Source organism: Copadichromis virginalis, linkage group LG23 (genome assembly GCF_057382275.1).
Source record: "Copadichromis virginalis isolate Kocher_CV1m ecotype Utaka linkage group LG23, C_Virginalis_male_GT1.1, whole genome shotgun sequence".
Taxonomy (NCBI): domain Eukaryota; kingdom Metazoa; phylum Chordata; class Actinopteri; order Cichliformes; family Cichlidae; genus Copadichromis; species Copadichromis virginalis.
The window spans coordinates 6,206,626-6,230,415 of NC_140639.1; the positions used below are offsets into that span (position 1 = coordinate 6,206,626).

The 23,790-nt window shown below is 40.7% G+C and overlaps 1 protein-coding gene across 1 annotated transcript in view; it reads left to right on the forward strand.

The window, feature by feature from the left end:
* The window catches only part of ncanb (neurocan b), a 130,766-nt gene that overhangs the window by 95,642 nt on the left and 11,334 nt on the right, over positions 1–23,790 (forward strand). Inside the window, exons 10-12 of the mRNA XM_085447414.1 lie at positions 12,423–12,581; positions 16,932–17,014; positions 17,229–17,373. Coding sequence (XP_085303540.1) covers positions 12,423–12,581; positions 16,932–17,014; positions 17,229–17,373 — 387 coding nt within the window. The remainder of the gene's footprint in view (positions 1–12,422; positions 12,582–16,931; positions 17,015–17,228; positions 17,374–23,790) is intronic.

Here is a 23,790-nt window from a genome sequence, read left to right on the forward strand (position 1 = left end):
ATTCCATTCCGGAAATCCTGTAGGTCAATTTAGATGTTTTCTCTACTATTATAACACTAAAGTGCAGTGTTGCGGTGTATTTTCACTGCGTCTGAGACAAACAAATAGAGACAATGTGTCTTGGTGTAATTTGTGGTGGAGCTGCAGCCTTTCTTCTCTGACTGAGACAAGCAGAGTGTACTGAGAGTTTACAGCTACACTTGTTACTGTAAGTGCAATCATCACAACCTTTGTGAGTAAAACCCAGACCCAAATGTTCATCCAAATGGTGATGAACTGTATTTCTAACTACTTTGCCATCCACTCCACTACATTTACGTGACAGGCATAAATGTAATGGACTTTATGCAAATGATAACTTTATTTACCCTGCTAAACAAGTACTTAATGTCTTCTTTTTATTGTATGAGCTTACATTGTTTGCCTAACAGACTGGTCTGTGTGAACAAGTTCAAGCTGGCCAGTAGTTACAGCATCTCCTCCAGTCCCATAATGGTCACAAAACACTGCCTTGCACTTACGTGTTTCAAAAAGACCACAAGGTTAAAGCAAACTGTTAAAAAACGATCTAAAATGAAAGCTGGCTGTGTGTGACTAAACTGCCAGCTCAGTTTGTCACTTATCTTCAAATTTTCTAAATTGTTTTAAACTTGGCTCCAGGCTAAAACAGCAGCCACCCCCACTCATTCTTCAGCTGCATTAGACGGGTGCTTGCTACATCAGCTGCAGAGGGAGGGGGAAGAAATGAGCGATAGTGGCTGATGTCTGTCTTCATCATTTCTTCTAAACTTCAGTGAACTTCATGTCAGAAATATGATTTAGTTTTCTGACATTTTGCATTTGTTTCTGGTGAGTTATTATTTTGTGACTTGGAGGGTTGCCCTAAACTGCTCTGGAAACTTTTACTGGTTCTTTTCGTTATTCAGAGTATTAAAAAAAACAATTTTAGGGGGATCACTAAAGTAAAGATAATATTATATTTGTAGACCTGGTTAATAGTGTTTCCTTGACTATATTAAAGCAGAGAACCACTGCCATCTTCAACCTGCATTTTCAGAGCCTAAGCCCTCCAGAAACTTGGAGAATATTTGTCTCTACAGTCTTGGTCTGCCACTGTACCCTCAGCACTTTGGCTAGACATGTGGTAAACAAGCCCTGGTTTGCTGTTTAAGGTCAGCCTCTTCTTGTTTAGGTGAGAACGGAGACGTTGTTTTGATTCTGACAATACTGCTGCTGTCTAAACTGGCGAAAAGCTTGACTCATAATTACATTTTGTGCATCCTGTGGGTCTTTAGAGGCTATTACCGGTAATGAAGATCCAAGCGTTCAAATAATATGTCGACCAAGACATGTGCAAGACTGAGAAGTGAGGGAGCTGAGGCTTCTTGGATTACCTTGCCCACAGCAATCTCCTGAAGGAAAACACGTGCACAGTGAGAAAGTCAGGTGAACGCACACAGAGGCAGGTATTTACATAAAATATCACTGAGGTTTTGCCTAAGCCTGGCAGAGACTTTTCAAATTGAGCAATAGCAAGGCTTACTCTCACTCCATATGCTAGTGTGTTCAACACTTGCCAGTTCTCTCTCCAAGCAGTAAACCTTGAGAGATGAGAGGTAATTTTTTTCTCATTCAGGGTGCTTAATTAAACAATGTTCCTGAAGCAACTGTTATCCTCCTCCCCGAATGAAAGAAAGTTCAGGCTGAAGAGAAAGAAAATGTGGAGAAGAGAGCAGAAACAGAAAGGAAGCATCTGAACAGGTGCTAAGAAAAGATGAAAAGAGAGGAAGTGTGTTCCAGTGGTGTGCATTAATGAACATTTCGGATGGAAGGTTGTAAAAAGTAATACTTTGAGGTGCGCTGGAGGTTTACCACGATTCTGTTCTTCTTCTTTCTGATATTCCCAAGAAAATTGTACTCTGATACTGAAGTTCTGAAGCCTGCCTTGCAGTATCACAATCTCTTTTGTCTTTCATTTGTTATCTCAGAGTTCATTTTCAGCACAGAAAGTTTTCCACATAGGATTTTACCCTGAATTTCAACCACAGGTGCAGGTTCCAGGTTTGTACCTCTTCACACAGCATTACCTTTGAGTAATAACACAGAACCAGTCACTTGGGGGTATTACTTTCAAGTAATATGCATTTTATTAACTAATTTGGTTTTAATGGGGGAAATCATTATTTGATCCCCTGCTGAATTTGTAAGTTTTCTCTCTTATAATGTAATGAACAATCATATTTTATCATAGTTACATTTTAATTAAGAGAGAATTCATCTCAGTGCTTCACTGTGTTCTCTGGGTCATACTCAGCATTTTTCTTCCTCGATGAGTCGAGTTGATGCTAAAGAGTTAGATTATGGTTTCATCTTTTCCCCAAGCCTCTTTGAACCATTTAGATGTTCACTGGCAAACTTAACACAGACAGGAGGACCTTGCGGGTGTTGCAAGATTTCAATCCATTACAGTGTAGTGTGCTACCAATGGTGTTCTTGGTAACTGTGATGCCAACTGCCTACAGATCTTTTACAAGCTCCTCCCATGTAGTTCTGGGCTTGTCCACCACCTTTCTCATGCTCATTCTTACCCTATGGTCATTTATGCTTCTTCCAATTCCAAATAATTGACAGCTGTCACCTTCTCACCCAATCTTCCTGCTGATTGTCTTGTAGCCCATTCCATCTTTGTGCAAGTCTTCAATCGCATCCTTTCACAGCTCTTTGGTCTTGCCCATGGTGCTGGAGAAATTGGAATGGGAGAAACAGATATTTGGGACAGGTGTGTTTTTTAGAAACATAGGCTGAGATCAGCTGTATTTGTAATCAATGGATTTATTGATTTCTGGCTGGGTTGTACGGGATAAAATACCTATTTGCACTCATTGATGTGCAAATAATGTTATCACTTTTATTTAATGTGGGTTTTTTCCTAGATTTTTGTTGATATTCTTGTAAGTGAGCAAGCTTAAAAATTCAGCAGGAAATCAATTATTTCCCCGCACTGTAAAAGCAATCATCAGATCTTTGTTTTGATAGAGCCAGGTGGGTGAACATAATGGCAGGTCTCTTCCCCTACTTCAATGCAAACATCTGACAGTCACTGTGTTCCTGTGTTCTACGCAATAATAACCAATCTGTTGTTTGTTTAGTTTTTTTATTGGTCTAATTTCCCAAAATGTTTTTTGTGGTTTTTCAGATGGTAGTTAAAACACAAATGTGCTGAAGTCATAATTCAGTTGTAGAGTTTTATTTTTCTGGCTGTGTGATTCCTGGCAATTCTCTTAAACTCTATTTTGTTCATTTGAGGCTGATTAACAAATGATTAGCAAACAGATGCCTGTTTATACATCCAGCTGATACGGCTAATGGTTTTGGGACACTTCATTAAAAATACCCAGTGGCCACTGTACAGGCTCTCCACGGTTTCCAATATCTGTCTCTTTAGGAGAGATTCTCCGATACTAATTTTCCAGTGCTAATTTTCTCTGTCTAAGACAAAGGGCAACTTCAAGAGCTAATTAAAACAAAAGTGGCAAAAACTGCAGTTCCTCCATGTGCCACTGGAGGTTCACTCCAAACAGTAGCCGCCTAAGTTAAAATGTTCAGCTTTGCAGCACTCAAAAAAGCATTTACACTCTGGTACAAAAAAGGCTTTGGGTTCTATTAAACAAAATTATAACTCAATCACCTGGATACTAGAGGCAGCGTTGATTGGCACATCACTGAAGTGGATGTAACTATTTTGACTGTAGAGTTATATGTATATCTGTACTTTGTACCTAAACAGTTTATGGATGCAGCTGGCTAATCAAACTTGTTAGTAATGTCTGATTAACTAATTCTACCTTTTCATAAGGTAACTTCTGGCTCTAGAAAAAGAGGCCTTGAAGCTTTAAAAAGGCAGAGTCCAAAACCAGTCAATGACATCACGTTGGCTACATCAATGTTTTATTCTTTCTCTAGTCTAAACACTGGGTTTGGATGAGCTTTTTGCTTCCTACTGCTGGAAATACTGCTGATCAGAATGTTGAAATTCAACTACAATTCTAAGCACAGTTAATCTGCTAAAGTAAGTTGACCAGCAGCTTTTAGAAGTCTCTGACATTCTGAAATGACCCTCTCCTCAAGATGAGGTCATCTACCTTAATAATAGTACTCAGGTCTTGATTAAAACATACCATTTCTAATCAATATGAGGGCCCGGTGGCGCCAGTGTCCGGCAGCCTCGCCTCTGTCAGTGTGCCCCAGGGTGGCTGTGGCTACAACGTAGCTTGCCATCACCAGTGTGTGAATGTGTGTGTGAATGGGTGGATGACTGGATGCGTAAAGCGCGTTGGGGTCCTTAGGGACTAGTAAAGCGCTATACAAATACAGACCATTTACCATTTTTTACCATAATATTCTAAACTTTTAAGATGATCTTTGTGGGTACAATTTGAATCACTGTTAGGTTTTCCCAGTGGGTTACTTTTTTTTATTCTTTTAAGCTGTGTCTTGAACATTTTCGTTTTGCTTATATGTTTAATCAGTGATTTAGTTTGGAATGCTTAAAAAGGACTATTCCATTGGTACCTACTCGGATTGACTCGCCACAACTCAACTCGAATTGACTGGTTTTCCATTACAGTTTAGTATTTCCTAATGGTCATTGTCATAGCAACACGGATGAGCATCCCGCAACGTAATTAACATACAACACAAACACTACCACAAAGGTGGACGTAAAAGCAAGAATATATCTGCTCGGTCTGTGGCTTTTCGTCAGAATCAGGGACCATGGTGTTGTTTTTTTTGTAGCTATTTCCCTCATTGCCAGATTTCAGAAATGGCAGTTTTGATTTTCATGAACAAGACACTCATGACTCATCTAGTGACTCTACTGACTAACCAATCAGTGGCATGCAGTCGGTCACATTTTAGTACCTGTTTGGATCGCTTGAAGCCCCAGCCAAGCAGGTACTAAAAAAGTACCTGCTACCAGGTACTATGACCTAATATAAAAGCCCTGAAAACTGTAGCGAACTGTGCTGAGTCGATTCGAATAGGTAGTAATGGAAAAGAGGCTATACTGTGAAGCACTGCTGTTGTCATTTGCTATCCGGTCGTTAAGTGATGACGTGACGAATCCTACTTCCGGGTCTAAAGTAGTCTGCGTTTAATATGGCTTTTGTGTTGTTAACATGTTTAATGTTATGTATTTTCTTCTATTTAATCTCAAAAAACTCCTAAAACAGTCAGTGATCACTGTTGACCTCCCTCGGCTTTTATTACCGCTAATCATTTATTTAAGCTCAGTTTTTAAAACCTTAGGATGTAACTACAGCCCAGCCCATGCAGAAGTATATGAATAACTAACCTCGTATTGTGGATGGATTATCTCAGTTGTTCTCCTGGCTGAAGTTTGGTCCTTTTACAGCATCCTGCCATGCGATTACAAATGTACCTGACCACCGAGAACACTCACGTTAACTTTTATCGAGTGGAAAAAAAGTTAGCTTGTTTATATTATGCTAACATAGCTGGTAAACTGACATGATTTAACAACTAGTCAGGTAGAAATTTTCATAATTTAAATAACTAGAAAAGACTTAGATAGGGGTGGTAACTCTCTAGTGATTTAGTTGCAAATAACTTCTTTCATTTAAACATTGACATGTGTCCATTGTTCATTTGAATACTAATGTCTGATTTAGACTTCTGAGGTAAATCTCTCTGTATAACATAACCTACATAAGTGGTTGATATTGTTGCCAACAGAAGAAACACAGAGGGAACTTAAGCTGCTACTAAAAGTAACAAAAACATTAACTAAAACAGGATGCAAAAGTGAAACTCCTGACCATAATAAACATAAGGTAAAACAGGAGTCAGGGACTCAAAGGTTTTACAGAGAATTAAGCTTACAGTGTAGCAGAATAAAGAAATCAAAACCCAACAAACACAGAATTGAAACACTTGGAATAACAATATAAACTCAACTAAACCCAAACTCACTTGTATTCACAAGGAATTCAAAACCCCAAAACATTACACTTTGTTAATTAATGCATGTGGGCGCCAGTTTAATTCACTAGTTAAGCAGGCAACCAGTTGCGATGCAGCGGCCTGGGCAGGCAAAAATGTAAAAATCAAGTACATACTTTTTTTTAAAGTGTATTATACAGTAATAAAATGTGACCTGTCACCTGCTATAGGTGTGTTTACCTACCTTAAGCTTTGCATTAGCTGCAAGCATTTAAAGCCATTACCGGCCTACTCTTAGAATAACACTGGCAAAGATGCAGACAATGGATGTACACCAATATATTAACATCATATGCTAAGTGCACACTGTGCCCACCCGTATAAAACAGACCAGCTGTGTGCCTGCTGTGTGAATTGTTGCCTTTTCCGTCTAAAGGCTCCTGCTGCCCTCTCTTTTACCTCAGCCTCCTACATCAGCATCAATCTGCAAAGACACATCTATGGGATAATTATGCAGAATGAGCGCTCAGACTGGCATCAGTCATTCATGTTGCACTCTGAAGCTTTTTTTACTGTAACATCCATTACTCCTAATTGTGAGAATCACACTATTAGAATGTTCCATTAATCAATGCAGCACTCATAATAACCATTATTAATTCCTCAGCCAGTGGCACATTCTCGTCACATTCTCACCTTTATCAGCAGATTCTCGCTGTCTCTCTCACTCATTTGCTCTCTCTCTGGACTCCTGTCATCTGCCCTCTTGGAAATGGCAACACTGGCCTGTCAGCCTTCAAAGTCTCAAACGGGGAGAACACAAAATGGCAGCACACGCAAACACGCGCAAACGTGAGCACATGGCATTTCATCATTCAGGAGATCTAAAAGAGGCGAGTAGCAGCAGAAGTATCACTTGGTGATGTGGATAAACGACCCAATCAGTCAACTGGAAGTGTATGGCCTTTTATTTCCTAACTGCTGTTCACTAAAGTCTGTGGGAATATTAATCGCTGAAATGTACCCCCTACGTCTCCCTCCTCCTGACAGAGGGAAAACGGGAAAAAGAAGACGACTTGAATAATGTCTAAATATTTGAAGAGGTTGATGTGATGTCTGGCTTTGAGCCTCACTGTCAGAGAGTGGGAGAAGAAATCAGCAGAGACTAGGTTGAAGATCTGAGGGGGAGAAAACATGCCTGATTATTTATTATCTACTTTTTCTTTCTCTCTGTCTTGCTTTACTTTCGATTTCTTTTTCTGTCTCTCTTTTCTCTGCCCTCCCACACTGTAGCTCACTGCTTTCTTAGCTCCCGTTTTTCGTTCTCCTCAGACTCCACTTTTTTCTCAAGCCTATGTAGAAGCCTATGAAAAGCCCCTGTTTACTGTTCACAGCCCCTGTTTTAAAATGACTGGTTAATGCCTAATTGGGAGCAACGGTAACCTTAAATACTCACTGACTCCCACTGTGGACCCCATAGCAGAATGTGTGTGAGTCAGTCAGTGTGTGTGTGTGTGTGTGTGTGTGTGTGTGTGTGTGTGTGTGTGTGTGTGTGTGTGTGTGTGTGTGTGTGTGTGTGTGTGTGTGTGTGTGTGTGTGTGTGTGTGTGTTTCGTCTCTCTCTTTGTGACACCTACCCTGATTCTCCTGTCCCTGTTCCTGTAGATAACAACCCTTTCTCCACTTCCATGAGCCAAACTGGACTCACTCCCGATTGTAATACAATGTACCAGCTGCCATGTGGGTAAACACACTAGCAGGTATCCTAGCGGATGTGATGACAGAGTGAAAGAGTGTGTTTGCAGTCAGCAGAGGAAATGACAGCAGCAGTGACTGATTTTTGGTCCCAGAAGACCAAAGATAACACTGTGCTGGCAAATGCTAATCGACTTTGTGTGTTCAGAAGTGTACTATCTGCACGAAGGACGGCTGGAAAATTCAGCACGTCCCCTGCGAAGCATCCCTAATCCATCCCTTTCCTTCCTTAGGGCTCATCACAGACTGTATATAAAATACTGCATCAAACATTCATATAGTAAGCTTTATGCCAACAAAATACTGCATAGTCAGTCATGTGAAAGCTCTGTGACAGCATTTTGCAACTTTTTGGAACTTTTTTATCTTTTGGTCCCACCCACGTGGTAAGAAATATAGATACAGTTACAAAGTAATGCACCAGGGATGTGCGGCTGCATGGATTTGGCTGATTTTAGATGATACTGGGTTGCACTGCAGAAAAAGTTGAGCCAGGTTCAACTTATTCAACTGTGTTGTTTGGCTGGAGCCCAGGGGTGCAGCATCAACAGAATAGCCATATCCAAACAAATGAAAAAGCTTTTCCACACGAGCAGTCTGTTCTTTTTCTTTTGAAGATTATTTAAGCAAGCATTAAGGGGGGGAAAGGGCTATTGGCGTCCTATCACTAATAAACATGCAGGCTTAGGGAACCAAGAATTAAAGACAAATGTTTGTCGGGGGTATTTTGCTGTTTTATGCTTCTTTTTTTCTTTTTCTGTTTTTACTGTATGATCTTGCTGGAGTTCAGTGAGCTTCATAATACTTAATGAAACTTTTTATGAGCCATGAAAAAAATAAAAACTACCACATTAGTCATCCTTATTTTGAATGAAAGTAAAAGACACAGAGATAGCTTTATATTTTATATACAGACAGATTTATGAACACTTTCAACTGGTCTGTGCAAATCAACAAGTTATTTTTGCCTCTACCAGCCAATCCTTTTTCATGCTCTGTAACAAGAAGAGTGCTGTTAATGGACTTCAGTTCTCTCACCTTTATCTCCTTGCCTTTGCTCTCTGTTGGAGTCATTAGTGAAATTTCTGTTCTCAACAGCTTTAAAATGGATTTAACTCAAAGATGCCTCAAAAGCCATTAGATTCTTATTTTGTCATCAGTGATAGCCAGGAAGTTATATTTTTAGGTTAAGTAGTGTTTCTTAGAGTGTCAGCTGAGCTTACATGTGAGGCTTTTCACTTGTTGAGACAAAACCATTTATACCATCTTTTTTGTTTAAAATTTGAATCATAACACACTTACTCTTCAAATTCAAACTGTAAAGGAAAAGAACCAGCAGCACTAAGTCCCCATAATGTGAAAGCAAATTCATTCTAAAATGAGCAACAACCTCCACATAAATCCAAACGTGATGTTAAAGCCAGGCTCATCTTGTTCTGAAGCAGCGGGGTGGACCAGAGAGCCAGTGAGCTGCCCAGAGGAGGCTGAAACTGTTAAAATGGCTAATTGGGTTTCATGTCATTAGCGCGTTTTGAGGTCATCAGATTAATTCCCCAGACTACCAAGAGACATTTGAGCAGGAAAAGAAATGAAGTGATACTCCACATTTACATCATTTACAATACAGTAGTAGCCATCTTACACCACTGTCCAGAAGTCAGTGTTATATCAAACAAAACCAGGGTAATCTGGAAAGCAGTCCTCTTGATGATTTTAATAAAATGACCATTTACTTTATGAGTAAGTCATCACAAGACGATAAACCTGATCAGACATTTGATGGAAGCTTTTGGGCTCTGACGCATCCAGAGATACTATAGACCAGCGGTCCCCAACCTTTTTTGTGCCACAGGCCGGTTTATGTCCGAAAATATTTTTACAGACCGACCTTTAAGGTGTCACGGATAAAAACAACAAAATAAAACCAGTACCGATACCAGAAAAAAAGAAGATATATTCATGACACACAGGGAAAGACCCAGTGAAACTGAGTTAACGATAAAAAAATAATGATAACAACCGCTAAAAACTCTGAAAACCATAAATTTCACACCCGAGCCTCAACTCTCGCGGCCCGTTACCAAACGACTCACGGACCAGTACCGGTCTATGGCCCGGGGATTGGGGACCGATCCATTTCTTGTGTGGGGGGTTGTGCTTTTGCAGGTGTGAATATATCTTTCTGTGGACAGATTTAATCAATGCTTTGCCATCAAAACGGTCACAAAACTTTAAAGTTGTACAAATTGAAAAAAAATTGAACAAGTGGTTGAGTTTGAAGATGGTAATGCTACAACCCATAAATAGTAAAAAGATCCTGCAAAGTGTGACAAGGAGGCCATTTTTATCTCAAATATAGGATAAATCAACAAGTATCTAAATTATACTCTCCCAAGTACTCAAGGAAAACAGTGGTCTGAAGATTCGCTGCTGTACTTTTTGTGACTAAAATGTATTTATATATAGATGTTTTTGTATGTTAATGATCCACATCAAACAGCTGACATTTTAAACCTCATTTCATATGTAAGGAAGTGCTAAATCTTCTCGTTTTAATAAGTATATGTTGATCCATGTCTTGTGGACGCTCAAATCTCACTTCCTTTAGTCAGTCTTCCTTAAAGATGATCTGCTCATCCTGCCCAGTGTTTAAACCCATGTGTGCTTTGCTGTGACAAGATTTTGGATGTTTTTTTTATTTTTTCGTAATTGCCGTAACCAACATATTAGACTTTGAAATAAGAACAAAGTGGGTCGGCTTTTTCAAATGATGAATATTTAAAAACATCAGCCTTGCCCATATGAAATCCTTTAAAAAACCGACCATGTTTTATTAGTAAGTCAACACAACACGATAAACCTGATCAGACATTTGATGGAGGCTTTTGGGCTCTGACGCCATTTTATACTCAGCCCAGTAAAAACATATTGTTAGCAGCCCAGATATATGTCTGACCTTTGTGTGACTGCAACTCATTTTAGAGAATGGACTTCTTGTTTTATGTAGGAACCGATTTTCTTCAGGCCTCCTGCAAGGGGTTGAATGAATGCATGTCAAAGAGGCCAGTGGATGTATGTTGAATTTTAAATAGTGGAGAGTGCCACCAGGGCTTTAACGAGTAAGATAATTGGACAGGCACTTGCCATGACAAATTTCACTGACATACTGTGTGCAAACATTATTGTCATTAATCATTTCTCTGCATCTCTTTCTGGCCCCACGTGCACATGCATTCAGCCAACATGATCATCTGTCTATTTTTTTAATGACATAGCACTAAGCCTAAAGTACAAATATCCAGTAACATGTTGTTGCACATTGTGCAACCGTTATATACTTTGCTCATTATTGTGGCTGACTGACAATAAGTTTGTCATTCTAACACTCAGAAGAGATACTTGTCATCTTCTGAGTCAGCTAATGCATTGAGCAGCAAAAAAGAAACAATGGTTCTGTATTTCATAAGTTTGGACTTTTATATTAATTCAAGGAGAGTTTTTCCAAACTTCCCTTTCAGACAAAAAATGTAGCTCTACCTGAGGAGGCAGTGTTACGGTGACCCAGTGCAGTGCATTTTGTGAACTTGCGTCATTGCACTTCACAGCAGAGTACCTCCATGTCCCTGAACACTCTGAAAGGAGGAGAGCTTAACAGTATAAAAGGCAAAGGTTTGGAAGCCCTTCTTTAATATTCCTGTAAAGAAAAGCTTTCATTACGGACTCCTTTCCTCTTGTCTTCTCTCTTCTCTGCTCTCCTTCTTCTTTCCATGGCCAAGACAGCATCTCTCTGCATACTAAGCAGGGCCCCATACGGCCCAATTTGCACTGCCCAATTTACTGGTGTCGCTTCACATTTGTTGGGGGAGAAGCTGAGGCCATTTCCCTGATCCTCACAAAGAGGGAAGGGGCACGAGAGATGGTGAGGATGAGGGAAAACTGGAGGTGGCTCAACTGACAGATCAAGCCTGAACCACATCAACTATGACATTTAAACTTATACACGTTATATTCACAGACACACATGCACACATACACAGTCCAAAGCATAAAATGAGAAGCCAAACACACACCGCATTACAACTCACAGTTGCACAGCTAACCCCCAGAGAGATGAGGAGAGAATAGATGGGAAAGATGAAGGGAAAGAAGGAGGAAGGGTTTGGGGGGTGGGGATAAGAGGGAGGGACAGACACTGTGCTGACAGGGCTGTGACAGCGCTTAATTACCAAGCGAGCACTGCACACTGGAAGCAATTTCTAAGGATTGTTGTCATTTGAATAGATTAAAACGCCCTTTCACTGGACTAAGCTGTCTCACCAGCGACTTGGCTCTGCTGTAGATGAAAAGTCCGAGGCAAATCAAAGAGGAGAAGACACCAGCAGAGCCAGAAATGGAGGGAAGGAGGCAGAGAGGGGTGTCACAGAGGGCACTAACAGCAACACCATGTAGGGTTTTTTGTTTGTTTGTTTTTTGCTGCAGAACAGGAACATGTTGTGTGTGGATGCAAACATAAACACTAAATTAATGATGGTCTCCCTCTCTTAATGCCCAAATCGTCCTACCTCTTTCCCTTGCAGCACCATGTGGGTGTTTTAACAATTAAAAAAATCTCACTTGTCTTCCCTTGTGGATTTAAATTGACTAATAACTGTCTTTTTCAATTATCTTCCCCTTCTCTTTCACTACCCTCCTACATACCCGCAGACACCGAAGGCTGCGAGCACACTTGGAGGAAGTTTCATGGCCACTGCTACAGATATTTCACACGCAGACACACCTGGGAGGACGCTGAGAAAGACTGCAGGGAGCACAATGGCCACCTGGCCAGTATCCACAGTGTGGCTGAGCAGAACTTCATCAGAGGTGAGTAAGGAGAAACAGGACAATAGCAGATTTGGCACAGAGTGCAGCTCTTTCTGATGTTGTTACTCTGCAGAAAAACTAAAGTTAGGAAGACAAATTTGGACATTCAAGGGCCAGTAAGTCTTGCTGTTAGATGACAGCTCACTTGAGCATGCCCGAGGTTAGGTGGACATAAAATCTCCAAGTTGAAACCTCAGTTAATGAGACTCTAGCAACTTTGACACAGCCATTCTAGGAGCTAAATGCTCACAACAGCATAGTAACAGCAGCACCATGCTGATGCCACCTCCTTAGTGTTTCCGCCTCATGTTTACCGTGTTCATTGTCAGGAGCTGAGGCCTATGTGCAGTTCTGTTTGCAACATAGCCGTCCACTTAGTTTATGATTGTTTATGATACCCACATCCATTCATCCATCCATTTTCTGCCACAGTCTGGGTCACAGGGACAGAGATGCCAAGACCTACTTCTCCCTAGGCATCCCCTCCAAGGGGACAGTGAGGTGTTTCCAAGCCAGCCAAAACATATAATTTCTTCAGTTTATCCTCCATATGCCTCCTTATAGTAGAACATGCAGGAAGCATTTTAGCTAGGAAGCATCCAGGAGGTGCCCAGGAAGTACATCCTATTCAGAGGTCCAAACCAACTGAACTAATGCAGAGGAGCCGTAGCTCTCTGCTGATTTCCTTCCGAATAACCAAGCTCTTCATCGTATCTCTGAGGCTGAGCCCAGACACCCTTTGGCCGAAGCTCATTTCCACTGTATCTGCGATCTTGTTCTTTTGGTCACTAACCAGAGCTCACGGCCATAGAGGAAGGTAGGAATATAAATCGATAGCTCGCTTTCTGTCTTCACCACAATCAACAATTTCTGAGTCACTGCCACATCAGTCCGTCTGTCAGTCATCCACTCTACACCTTCCACATTTGTGAACAAGACACTGAGATACTTAAACTTGTCCACTTGTGGTAACATCAACATAATATGCTTCCATTTTTCAACTGAAGATTCTTATGTTTTAGTGTTGAGGACATCTGAAGATTTAGATAGGCATCCTCACGCTTTCTATTTCACGTCGCTATATTTCAGAAATATCTGGTGACACTTGTAATCACCAGTCACTTTTAAAGAAGACATTGCTCAGTTTAAATGATAGTACTGATTTAGTAATAATAGCCTAACCTGCTGTCACTTGGATGGCTGCCTTTGCCTCCTGCACAAAGCTTTTAGAGGCCAGTGAGTGGTATCTACTTTTGTACTTTATTATCATACTTGGAGATGACACCTGACCTTCCCTTTTATGTTTTCCCTAACTCAGTATTAAATATCTTTATAGTTCAGCTGTGGACGGACCTTAAAGGACTTGATTTTGCTGCCGTTTAAAACAGCCTTAAGGAGCAAAGTCCGAGCTAAATAAATCTATATCACCATTTGTTGCAGTGAGTTGACCCTGCAGGCCCTGATATAAGTGTCTGTACAGTAAGTGATATTGATTGTGCTATATTCTTTCTGCAAATGTTATTTTTTTCAACTTTTGTGATAGCTTCACCAAAGCAAATGAATCCATAACCTGAAACTTAATAGGAAAAAATTGATTTAATTACAATTATTAGGACTTCTGAGTTTTACGTATGTGAAACAAGCACATGCCTTGGAAAGGTTTATGACTACTTGAGTATGATCCATATCTTTTAACATAAGGATTTGCATTTTAGGTGGTAGAGGGCATTAAGTTACATGAATGGCATACAAAAAAGGTGTGTGACATCACCAAAATATCATCATACATCTCTTTTCATGGGCACTTATCTATTCAAGGTCATCTCCTCATGCACCTCCAGTTAGCTTCCTGCATAGCTGCTATTTTTAGAGCACTTAAACAAGGTCTATTCTGACTAATCGGGTATATAGATCTGAGTTTTTACCACAGACATCAACCTACTGGGACAGCAAACATAATCTTGTGTAATGGAGTGACTTTTGTGTCAAGGATCATCCCTGTTGATTAGCTCTGTATCTCAGTGTACAATCCAGAGGCCAAGCAACAGCTTTTTGGGTTAGAATCTTCAGCGTCCAAAATAGACATTCACAGTTTTGTCCACTGAAGACTGTCAAGGCTGAGGTCGTAATGGAGAATGTGTGTATTGAGGTTGAGCTTTTGTTACCTAGTGGCTACACAAGCCACGAAGTACCAACGGCCAGATTTGGTGTGTGGTAGTAACAGGTAAATCCATCCCATTATCCAGTGCACATGTCAGACCCACATGTGCAGGTGGTCAGCTGAGAAGTTAATGATCATGCTCTATATTTGTAATATGAACAGAGAACCCGAGATGTGTTGCTGTGGTTGTTTTAGTATGTAATTATGGTGTTTGGTGTCCTTTCCTGTTGTCCTGAATTGTTTGCAAATCCTATTTTAAATTAAGCCAAACAGTTGAAGAGCTAAATACATCTCCTTGGCTCTTCAACTCATGTTCATTGTGGACTTAAATATTTGGCCACAGAGAGCAGTTTAATTAGTGCCAGTCAGCATTACCATGCTAATATCCATTCAGTTTTTCTTTGGTGCTCCATAAAGCTTCATCTCTTTATTCTTAAGTTTTTGCCCTCTGGCAAGCTCCACAGCCACTTGTGTTGTAATAAGACCTGATCAGCAGCAGCAAACTATTCTGGATCAGCCGTCTGTCCCGACCAGATGCCAAGAAAAGACAGTACCACCCACCTAGAACTGATCTTTCTCCTATTTGCTCACCATTACCAAAAAGTGCGTTTAATTGCCTCGAAAATGGACGTCTCCACCCCTGCAATAAGAGGATCACAGCCATTAGGAAGATTAATGGGCCTGGTAATGATGTTAATCAGATTCACCATGATTGAAATTCCATTACATACAGTATGTGCAAGCACATGCACATGGCTGGCCTACTGCGCACAGAGACACCCACACACACACAAATGAGATTAACCCAAAACACCATTAGGGAAATATCCTTTCACACAAACAAAAATCTCATCACACGTATACCGTAGACAGAAATAATATATCTCTATTAATGGTCATCATTCATCTGAGGTCAGCCAGCTCCAGGACTGTCAAGCTTGAGTCGAGCTCATGTGTGAAACCTGCACTAAGAAGAATAAGAGTACCCTGAGTTATACTACAAAGCCCTCCACTGTTTTACACCAAGGGCAGGGCTGGACTGGGACAAAAAATTGGCCTGGGCATTTTGACTAGAGACCGGCCCACCGGGTATTATATTATAGCCTCGCCTCTGTCACGCACTGACAGAGGCGAGGCTGCCGGACACTGACCACCACCAGTAGGCAACGGGTGAAGTGTCTTGCCCAAGGACACAATGACCGAGACTGTCCAAGCCGGGGCTCAAACCGGCAACCTTCCAATTACAAGGAAGGGTTTTTTTTACAGGACAGTTGGCAACTCTACTAACTAACCTTATGAATAAAATAAAGTTCACTATCATTAACATCATAGCACCCACCCAGCTGTATAGAAACTCCGTCATGCTAGCTAGTACGCAGTGCGAGTAATTGTGACTGACTATAACAATTTAGCACAACGAAAATAAACTCCACCTAAACTCGGTTTATATCTGACCCAGATAGACTGCAGGTCATAACTTCTTACCTGAAGTTCACCTGACACTCGGACCGGCGGCCGCACAAAATACCCTCTGTGCTATCCACTTGTATTGTCGGACCAAGGCACTTTTGGCTCCCCGTTTGCAACATCTGGACCAAACCTAGAACGTTTTTTGGGATGTGTGTTTGTTTTGTTTTTGAAAGAGTGTTGCGACACCAAAAGCACATGGCTTCCCTTCATCACCTCAGCAGACACTTTCACACTATCCAATGAACAGTCTGCCTCTATATAAGATCCAGCTTATTTGGTACAAACTTTCTCCACCAGGTAATGTCCTCAGAATGAGGCCAGTGCAGATAAAGTCATATGACGAGTAGTTGGCAATAGTCTCCTCTTTAGGTGCTGGATTTTCAGCACTGGTGATTAGGTGTTTTGTTGCTCCACACAACAAAGTGATCAGTTTCCCACCTGAATCAGGGTTTGTGATGTGTCACAGCCTCATGACAAATGTTTTTAAAGGATTTTTTGTGAGAAATGAGTGCGTGTCATGTACTCATACAGTAAACCATAGAACAACAATTCATTCCTAACAATTTTTTTGTAGTATGTTGTAATAATTATCTATAGATGTCAAGCAATACATTGAATTGCCCCATATATGTCTTTATTGTTTATTTGTAGGTGTGGATACTGTGTGTAGTGCTCTACTGTTTTCTGCATTAATTTTTTGTTTGCAATTTCTTACTCAGGTCTAAGCCATGACAACACCTGGATTGGGCTGAATGATCGGACAGTAGAAGATGATTTTCAGTGGACTGACAAGATGGACCTGGTGAGGATCCAGCTGTTTTTGTTTTGTTTTGTAGTCAGCTGATTCCAGCGTACTTAAAGCTCCTGGAGTTGCATAGCAAATTTTGATGTGGTCATTGTAGCAGCAGTCGTGATTCCCAACAAAATGTTTTCTCCACTGCCTGTAGTAAAAAAAAAAGTAGCACTTTTTGCTCAAGTTTGTTTCTTTAACCTTGCCTGCTTGTGTATGTGTGCAGCAATATGAGAACTGGCGTGAAAACCAGCCAGACAACTTCTTTGCTGGAGGAGAAGACTGTGTGGTGATGATTGCTCATGAGAATGGCAAATGGAATGACGTGCCCTGCAACTACAATCTGCCCTACGTCTGCAAGAAGGGAACAGGTGAGAACAACACAGGGGGAAGAAGAGGAGAGGAGAGTTTTCTGCAACTGAAACAGTTGATAAAGATGACTGAGAAAAGAGGTGAGGAGGCAGAGAGCAGCAAGATGTAAATTGGAAAGAGGAAGAGGTTGCAAAGAGTGAGAAATGTCAGATCTGAAGTGCGAGGCAGCAAGGGATCGGACTGAAGAAGGCAGAGACAGAATGAGGATGTACAGCTCACCGCGCTTTGCTGTCAGCTCTTTAGTTTCAAATCCTGTACAGCCTTTAAAATAGAATCACAAAATAGAAAGGTGATGAAAAGTTCTTGAGACTGTGTTTTTTTTTATGTAAAGCAGCTCGAAAATGCTGCACACCGTCTCTATCAAAGCACAGAGACTGACAGCGCACGTACCTTCAGGTGATTCTGAATATCCTGACTGTGTCATGCTTTACATTACACACAACTGTGTGCGGTGCAAGAGATTAAGACCAAGCCTCTTCAGTCACTCTGCATACCTTAGAGTCACACTGCTTGCGTCTTACAAGCCCTCTCTTTCTGATGTCCTGTCATCCTCCAGCATCAACTTTAACAAGTTTTCCACACACGGCTCATGTCCTGACTCGATTTTTTCTTTACCCATGTGCTGTTTTAGTTATCATTGTATACGCTGCTACCTCTTCTTTATGTCTCCTGTTGCAGCTGTCCCATCTAAGTGTAGGCTTCTACGTGTTCCTCTGAGAGCATATTAGAGCTTATTTTTTCATACAGGTCAAACTTATGATCAAGAGCGGGTGGCTTGACATATAAATAGTAGGGGTGCAACGATACACAAAATTCACGGTTCGGTTCGATACTTTGGTGTCACGGTTCGATATTTTTTCGATACAAAAAAATGTTCATGCTTTTTTAATTTGTCATTTATTAAAATTATAAATATATATTTTAACTCAAAAGTACAGTTTTTAAATGTAATGTTGCTTAAACAACAAAATAATAAAAATAATAAATCTATCTGATCGAGAAATCACTCATCTTTGGAAAAGAGAGTTTATTACAGAGAAATGGCTCTTTCCAAAATAAAAGCTATACTATCCGCTTCTTCTGAGGTATATTCTCAGCAGCATATTAAACATATCAGGTCCCCATAAGGAGAATCCTGTGCTAAGGGCTGTCTAAATGACTCGGGTAAAGTTTGTAGCATGCGTGCTTGTTGTTTTTGTCTGCTTCCACTTGTCTTTGAACAAGGATGATGTCGGCGTAAATGTGCAGTGATATTCGTTGTGTTCCCACTAGTGCTGTCAGCGTTAATCTCGTTAAAATGACATTAACGCCATAAGGCTGCAAATCTCTATTAACGAGTTACCACGGATCGCCCCGTGCGTGGGGCTGGGCGGCGTCAACACGTTAACGAGCTAACTGCACTAACGCACTAGTTCCCACCGATTGAGCATTGCGTGGCACATCCGACATACTGTTTTACTTTTGTGACGCGCTTACCATCAGGGTCATGCTTCACATGAAAACCAAGATAGTTCCAAAGGCCAGCTCTGAATGAGGGTGGGGGAGGTTCAATTTGCCATGTTGCAACGAGCTTAGCTTCTGTCTTGCTAGCTTGCACTGCGCTCAATGGATCTGCACTCGACAGTGCAGCCTAGGTGGAGTAGTCGAACGCAGATCCACTGAGCGCTCAACACAGACAGCTTCGTCAGAAGAAAAGTTGATAAAATAAAAAAAAAAATTTGTATTGTTCGATACATATGCGTACCGAACTGAAAGCACTGTATCGAACGGTTCAATATCGATACGAGTATCGTTGCACCCCTAATAAATAGGTAAGCCAGGCTGGTTTAGAGCAATACTGGGGCACAAGAAGACACTGGAGGCTGAATTTGAAAAAAAAATTATAAATAATAATTATAACTCTAGTACTTCTTATATGTTTGCAAATCATCGATATGTTGGCTTGCTCTTTATTTCAGGAGTTAATTGCCTCTCAATCTGAGGCAATGCTTACGCTTTGCTTTAAGAAAGCATAAAGATGTCTTGTTGTTGCTTTTTTATCACACTTGATTTACTTCTAAGTTGCATTGTTACAACATCTAAAGCATTCTGATCTTCTCTGTTAGAAACGCGTTTTTTTATCATGTCCCTGCGTTTCTTTTGGAGTTTTACACCTGGATTCTCTGGCCAATTTTTTTTCTTTCCCTGCTTGCCTCTGTTAGATCCTGTCACCTGCTCTTCCTACAGGCTGACTTTAAACTGATAAACCTAACATGAAAACCTCATTGATGGTCATCATATCAAATTAACCTAACCATTTGTGCTTATTTGTACCAGGTATAGAGAATTTAATATTTGTAGCCTTATGAAGAGTGTCATCATTTATCTTACAAATACTAAATGCAAAACCAGTGTGTGAAAAGTCTTCCTGATTCAACAGCTAGTAGAACCAATTCAATAGCTGGTAAGGACCAGATTGTTCTATTATTTCCTCACAGAATTGAAACGTGTACTTTCTTTTTCTCTTGATTATATGTGTTTTTTGATGGATAGACAGTTCTTTGGTTAATCTTTCCCCGGTACATGATGTGCTGGTATCTGATTGAAATGTTAAGGAATAAATGAAAAAGTGCAAAAGTGATAATTACAAAGTTGTGGCACTTCAAAAGAAAACATCTTTGTCACATTTAATTGCTTTTGGTTGAAACTTCATGTCTTTGACTGATCCTCATACTCAACAGTCTTTTTCTGTATTGTCCTTTACTCTGAGGCCTATGCAAAGGCTCTCTTACCTCTCTTACCTTAGATTTAGTTTATTTTTGTTCTTGGTTTAACTGCTGGCTTTGCTGTAGTAGAAAACAATTATTTCCGTAAGAGCACTATTACTTCAAAGGTTTTATGTCTCAACCACTGTTTGCCAACCGCCCTTTTTTATGCTCTGTGACTTTAATTTTGTGCAAATCATTCGTCTCACTGTCCCCCCTGTCATCTTTCCTCCCATCATTGAGTTGAGTATTATAACTTTGAGTATTCATATATGACCGTGGGAGTCTGCGGTCTTCTCAGGAGTTGGATTGAGTTGTTCTTTTCAAGTCTTTATGCGTGTTTTTGGAAAATAGCATCAGCAGATGTTGGATCAGCCAGTTGATCGTGGAGACACGTACAGAAAACAGGCTGCTGCTATATTGGTGTATCAAAGGAGAGCTGTTTCCCTTGTGAGCAAGGTGTTGCAGCACCTCTGCTGCTCACTGTCACAAGTCCCAGGCATACAGCCCACCTCTGACCTTAATCAGTCACTTACAATCACCAGCATCTTTTCATCTTTTCCCTGCTTCCCTGTCATCCTCTTTTTCACTCACTCAAGTAACCCCCATGTACTGTCTGATCGTATCAGTGGAGTTCTCAGCTCCATGCTGAGACTCATTTCTAATTACCCCAGCTCATGTGATCTGATTGTCTTCTCATCACACGAGCCAATCGGGCATCTTGATCAGCTGCTTGGGGGGTCAGTTAGGGTGGCGTGTTGTACAGATGGTGATGATTTCTTTTATTTAAGCAAAAAGACCTGATGCAGTCATCTCATAAGACAGTACAGTATTAGTACTTTGACTCTACTCATTTTACTGTACTCTATTTTTGAATTTGGGTTGGAATAGTATTTCTCATGTACTAATATTTTTTACATTTTTATAGAGGAACGTTCAGTTACCTTTTTGTCCTTCAAGGACTACTTTTTACTTTCTTACTTTGGGGCCATTTCAGAGCCTGTACTTTCCCACTTTTACTTGAGTAAAGAAGTTGCTTGAGTATTTTTAACACATTTACCTTACTACTTAGAAAGAAAGTCTGTACTTTTGCCACCTCTGTAGAAGGATATATATATCTATATCTATATAGCTCTGGCCTTTTTTACTAAAAGTGATGCTCTTTGTAGGATTGATTCAACTTGTTTCAAAATTCAGATGTAATATTTGATTGCTGGATCAACGTTATCCAAGTAAGGGATAAAGAAAAAATGGAAAAAAAGCAAAACTGATTGAGTTCAACATTTACATTTGGATTACGGTGACAAGAATGTCACACAGTCATCTGCCTCTAAGCTCTTCTAGCAAGGATGAGAAGAAATTTACCTACAACAAGACATGTAAGAATTATAAAATTATTCAGTTTTTTTATGGCTTATTACAGAGGGGGGAAATCTAATTTTGCATGTGAGCGCGTTGGGAAATAATAGGTTGATGTCAGTGCCTTCAGCAGTTCATGTGTCCACTGGGGTGTAATATAGCCACTGTGTAATACACACAAACCTGCTATTTCTGAATTCTATTTTGTATTTGCAAGAGAAGCTTTACCAGCTTCCACCTTAGTGTGAGACCTACAAGCCTTTCAAATAATTCAAAGGAACCGATATTTATGAATTTTGCTGGAAAATAGTGCACATATTTCCAGTGTAATAATATTTGTTTCGTTTGTTTGGTCTGATGATGAGTCTAGCCATTCAGAGAGAAAATAGAAGGTAAGAAGAAGATCGCTCTCCTCGCCAACCCTTCCTGACCAAGCACAAACTTCCCCCAAGCTCCCCACATATTCTCCACAGGGACATGCCTGTAGGAACACAGCAGAAGGTCAAGGCCTGCAAGCGGCCCTCCAAGGAAATGCTGTCTGACCAAGCCAGACTGCTTACCAGCTTAAAGCTATAAGCTACTTTTTCAAATAGTCTCCTTTTAATTTAAATCAAAATGGAGAAAAAAAAATCCTACTTGCGGTTTTGTGTTATTTGCTTCTTAATATCTGTATGTTTGGGATGCACAGACTCGATTAAAACGCACATTATCTGCAGCTACACAACACTAAGGAACCCTCTGCTTCCTTATTACACTGTTATTCTCTTTTGTGTGCTTTTGCAGCTTTTTTCTATTCCCTGATGTTTTCTTAATTTGCAGTGCATTTGACCTCTCAGAGTTGGGCGTGCTCGAAACATCTCACTTAGGAGAAATTAACCTCCTAAGACCCGAACTCTTTCATGGCATGCGTTTTTAATTTCTCTATTCTATTCTATTTGGGCTGATTGGGACCTGATGAATTTAACGACATTCGTTTTAAATTTCGATAGAACAGTGGAAATATAATGTCCTCGTAAGTGGATATCAGGCCCTTGTAGAGCAACATTTAGTATTTTGGTCTAGACCAGCGGTCCCCAACCTTTTTTGCACCACGGACCGGTTTATGCCCGACAATATTTTCACGGACCGGCCTTTAAGGTGTCGCGGATAAATACAGCAAAATAAAACTAGTACCGGTACCGAAAAAAAGAAGATTTATTCATAACACACGTGAAAAGACCCAGGAAAACCGAGTTAACGATAAAAACGATAACAAAATAACGCTAAAACCGATAAAAAACCCTGAAAACCATACATTTCACACCTGAGCCTCAACTCTCGCGGCCCGGTACCAAATGACTCGGTCCGTGGCCCGGGGGTTGGGGACCACTGGTCTAGACAACCCAAAATGTGATATCCACATATGTGGACGCCAGGAGGTTAAGGATGCATCCTAGTAAGATGCATCCGAGGTCACTCCCAAAGCTTGTAGCCATAGGTGAGAGGAGGAATCGGCACATAGATCGACCGGTAAAAAATCATTTACGCTCAGCTTTGTCTTTGCCACAGCAGACAGATACTGCATCCACATTATTGCACACATTGCATCAGTCAATCTCCAACCTACTTCCCTTACTCATGAAGATCCCAAGATATTTGAATTTTCCATTAGAGGCAACAACTCTTTCCCAACCCAAAACAGTCACCCTTTTCCAACAGAGGCTGACTGCAAAAAGCAAGGAGAAGATGCTGCAACCACCAAACCTGACATTCTTCCTTGGCTGTGTGTGCCTAGAAATTCTAAACATAATCATTGGCAAAGCGCAGTCCTAGTAAAGTCCAGCCATCACTTATGGCTGGACTTTGGTTCTACAGGAATTGAATAGCCTGCACCACTGGGCCTAACACTCCCAAAAGCCCCCCCCCCCCCGTCACACACACACACATACACAGGACACCCTGAAGGACGCAGTCAAATGCCTTCTCCGAGGCCACAGGTTATAAATCTAAGTGGACTTTGAATGATATTTGTTACCTGTGGTGTATTTCTGTTTAGTGAACAACAAAACAAAACCATTATCTCAGTTGATCTGAGCAGCTGTCAGTGTTCACAAAAACAGACTTTCTTAATAAACAAAACTGAGTTTGAACACAACTCTGTGTGAGACGTACTCCCATAGTGTTGTGCAGAGAATACACACACACATTTGCACATCTCTCTGATTTGTTTTCACATGATTGCCAGTAGGTGTGCGGATGTTTTGAGGCCATAAAGGAACCAACTAGAGGAACCCAGCAGCTGTTTGCAGCTTTCCGCATGACTCACAGTGACTG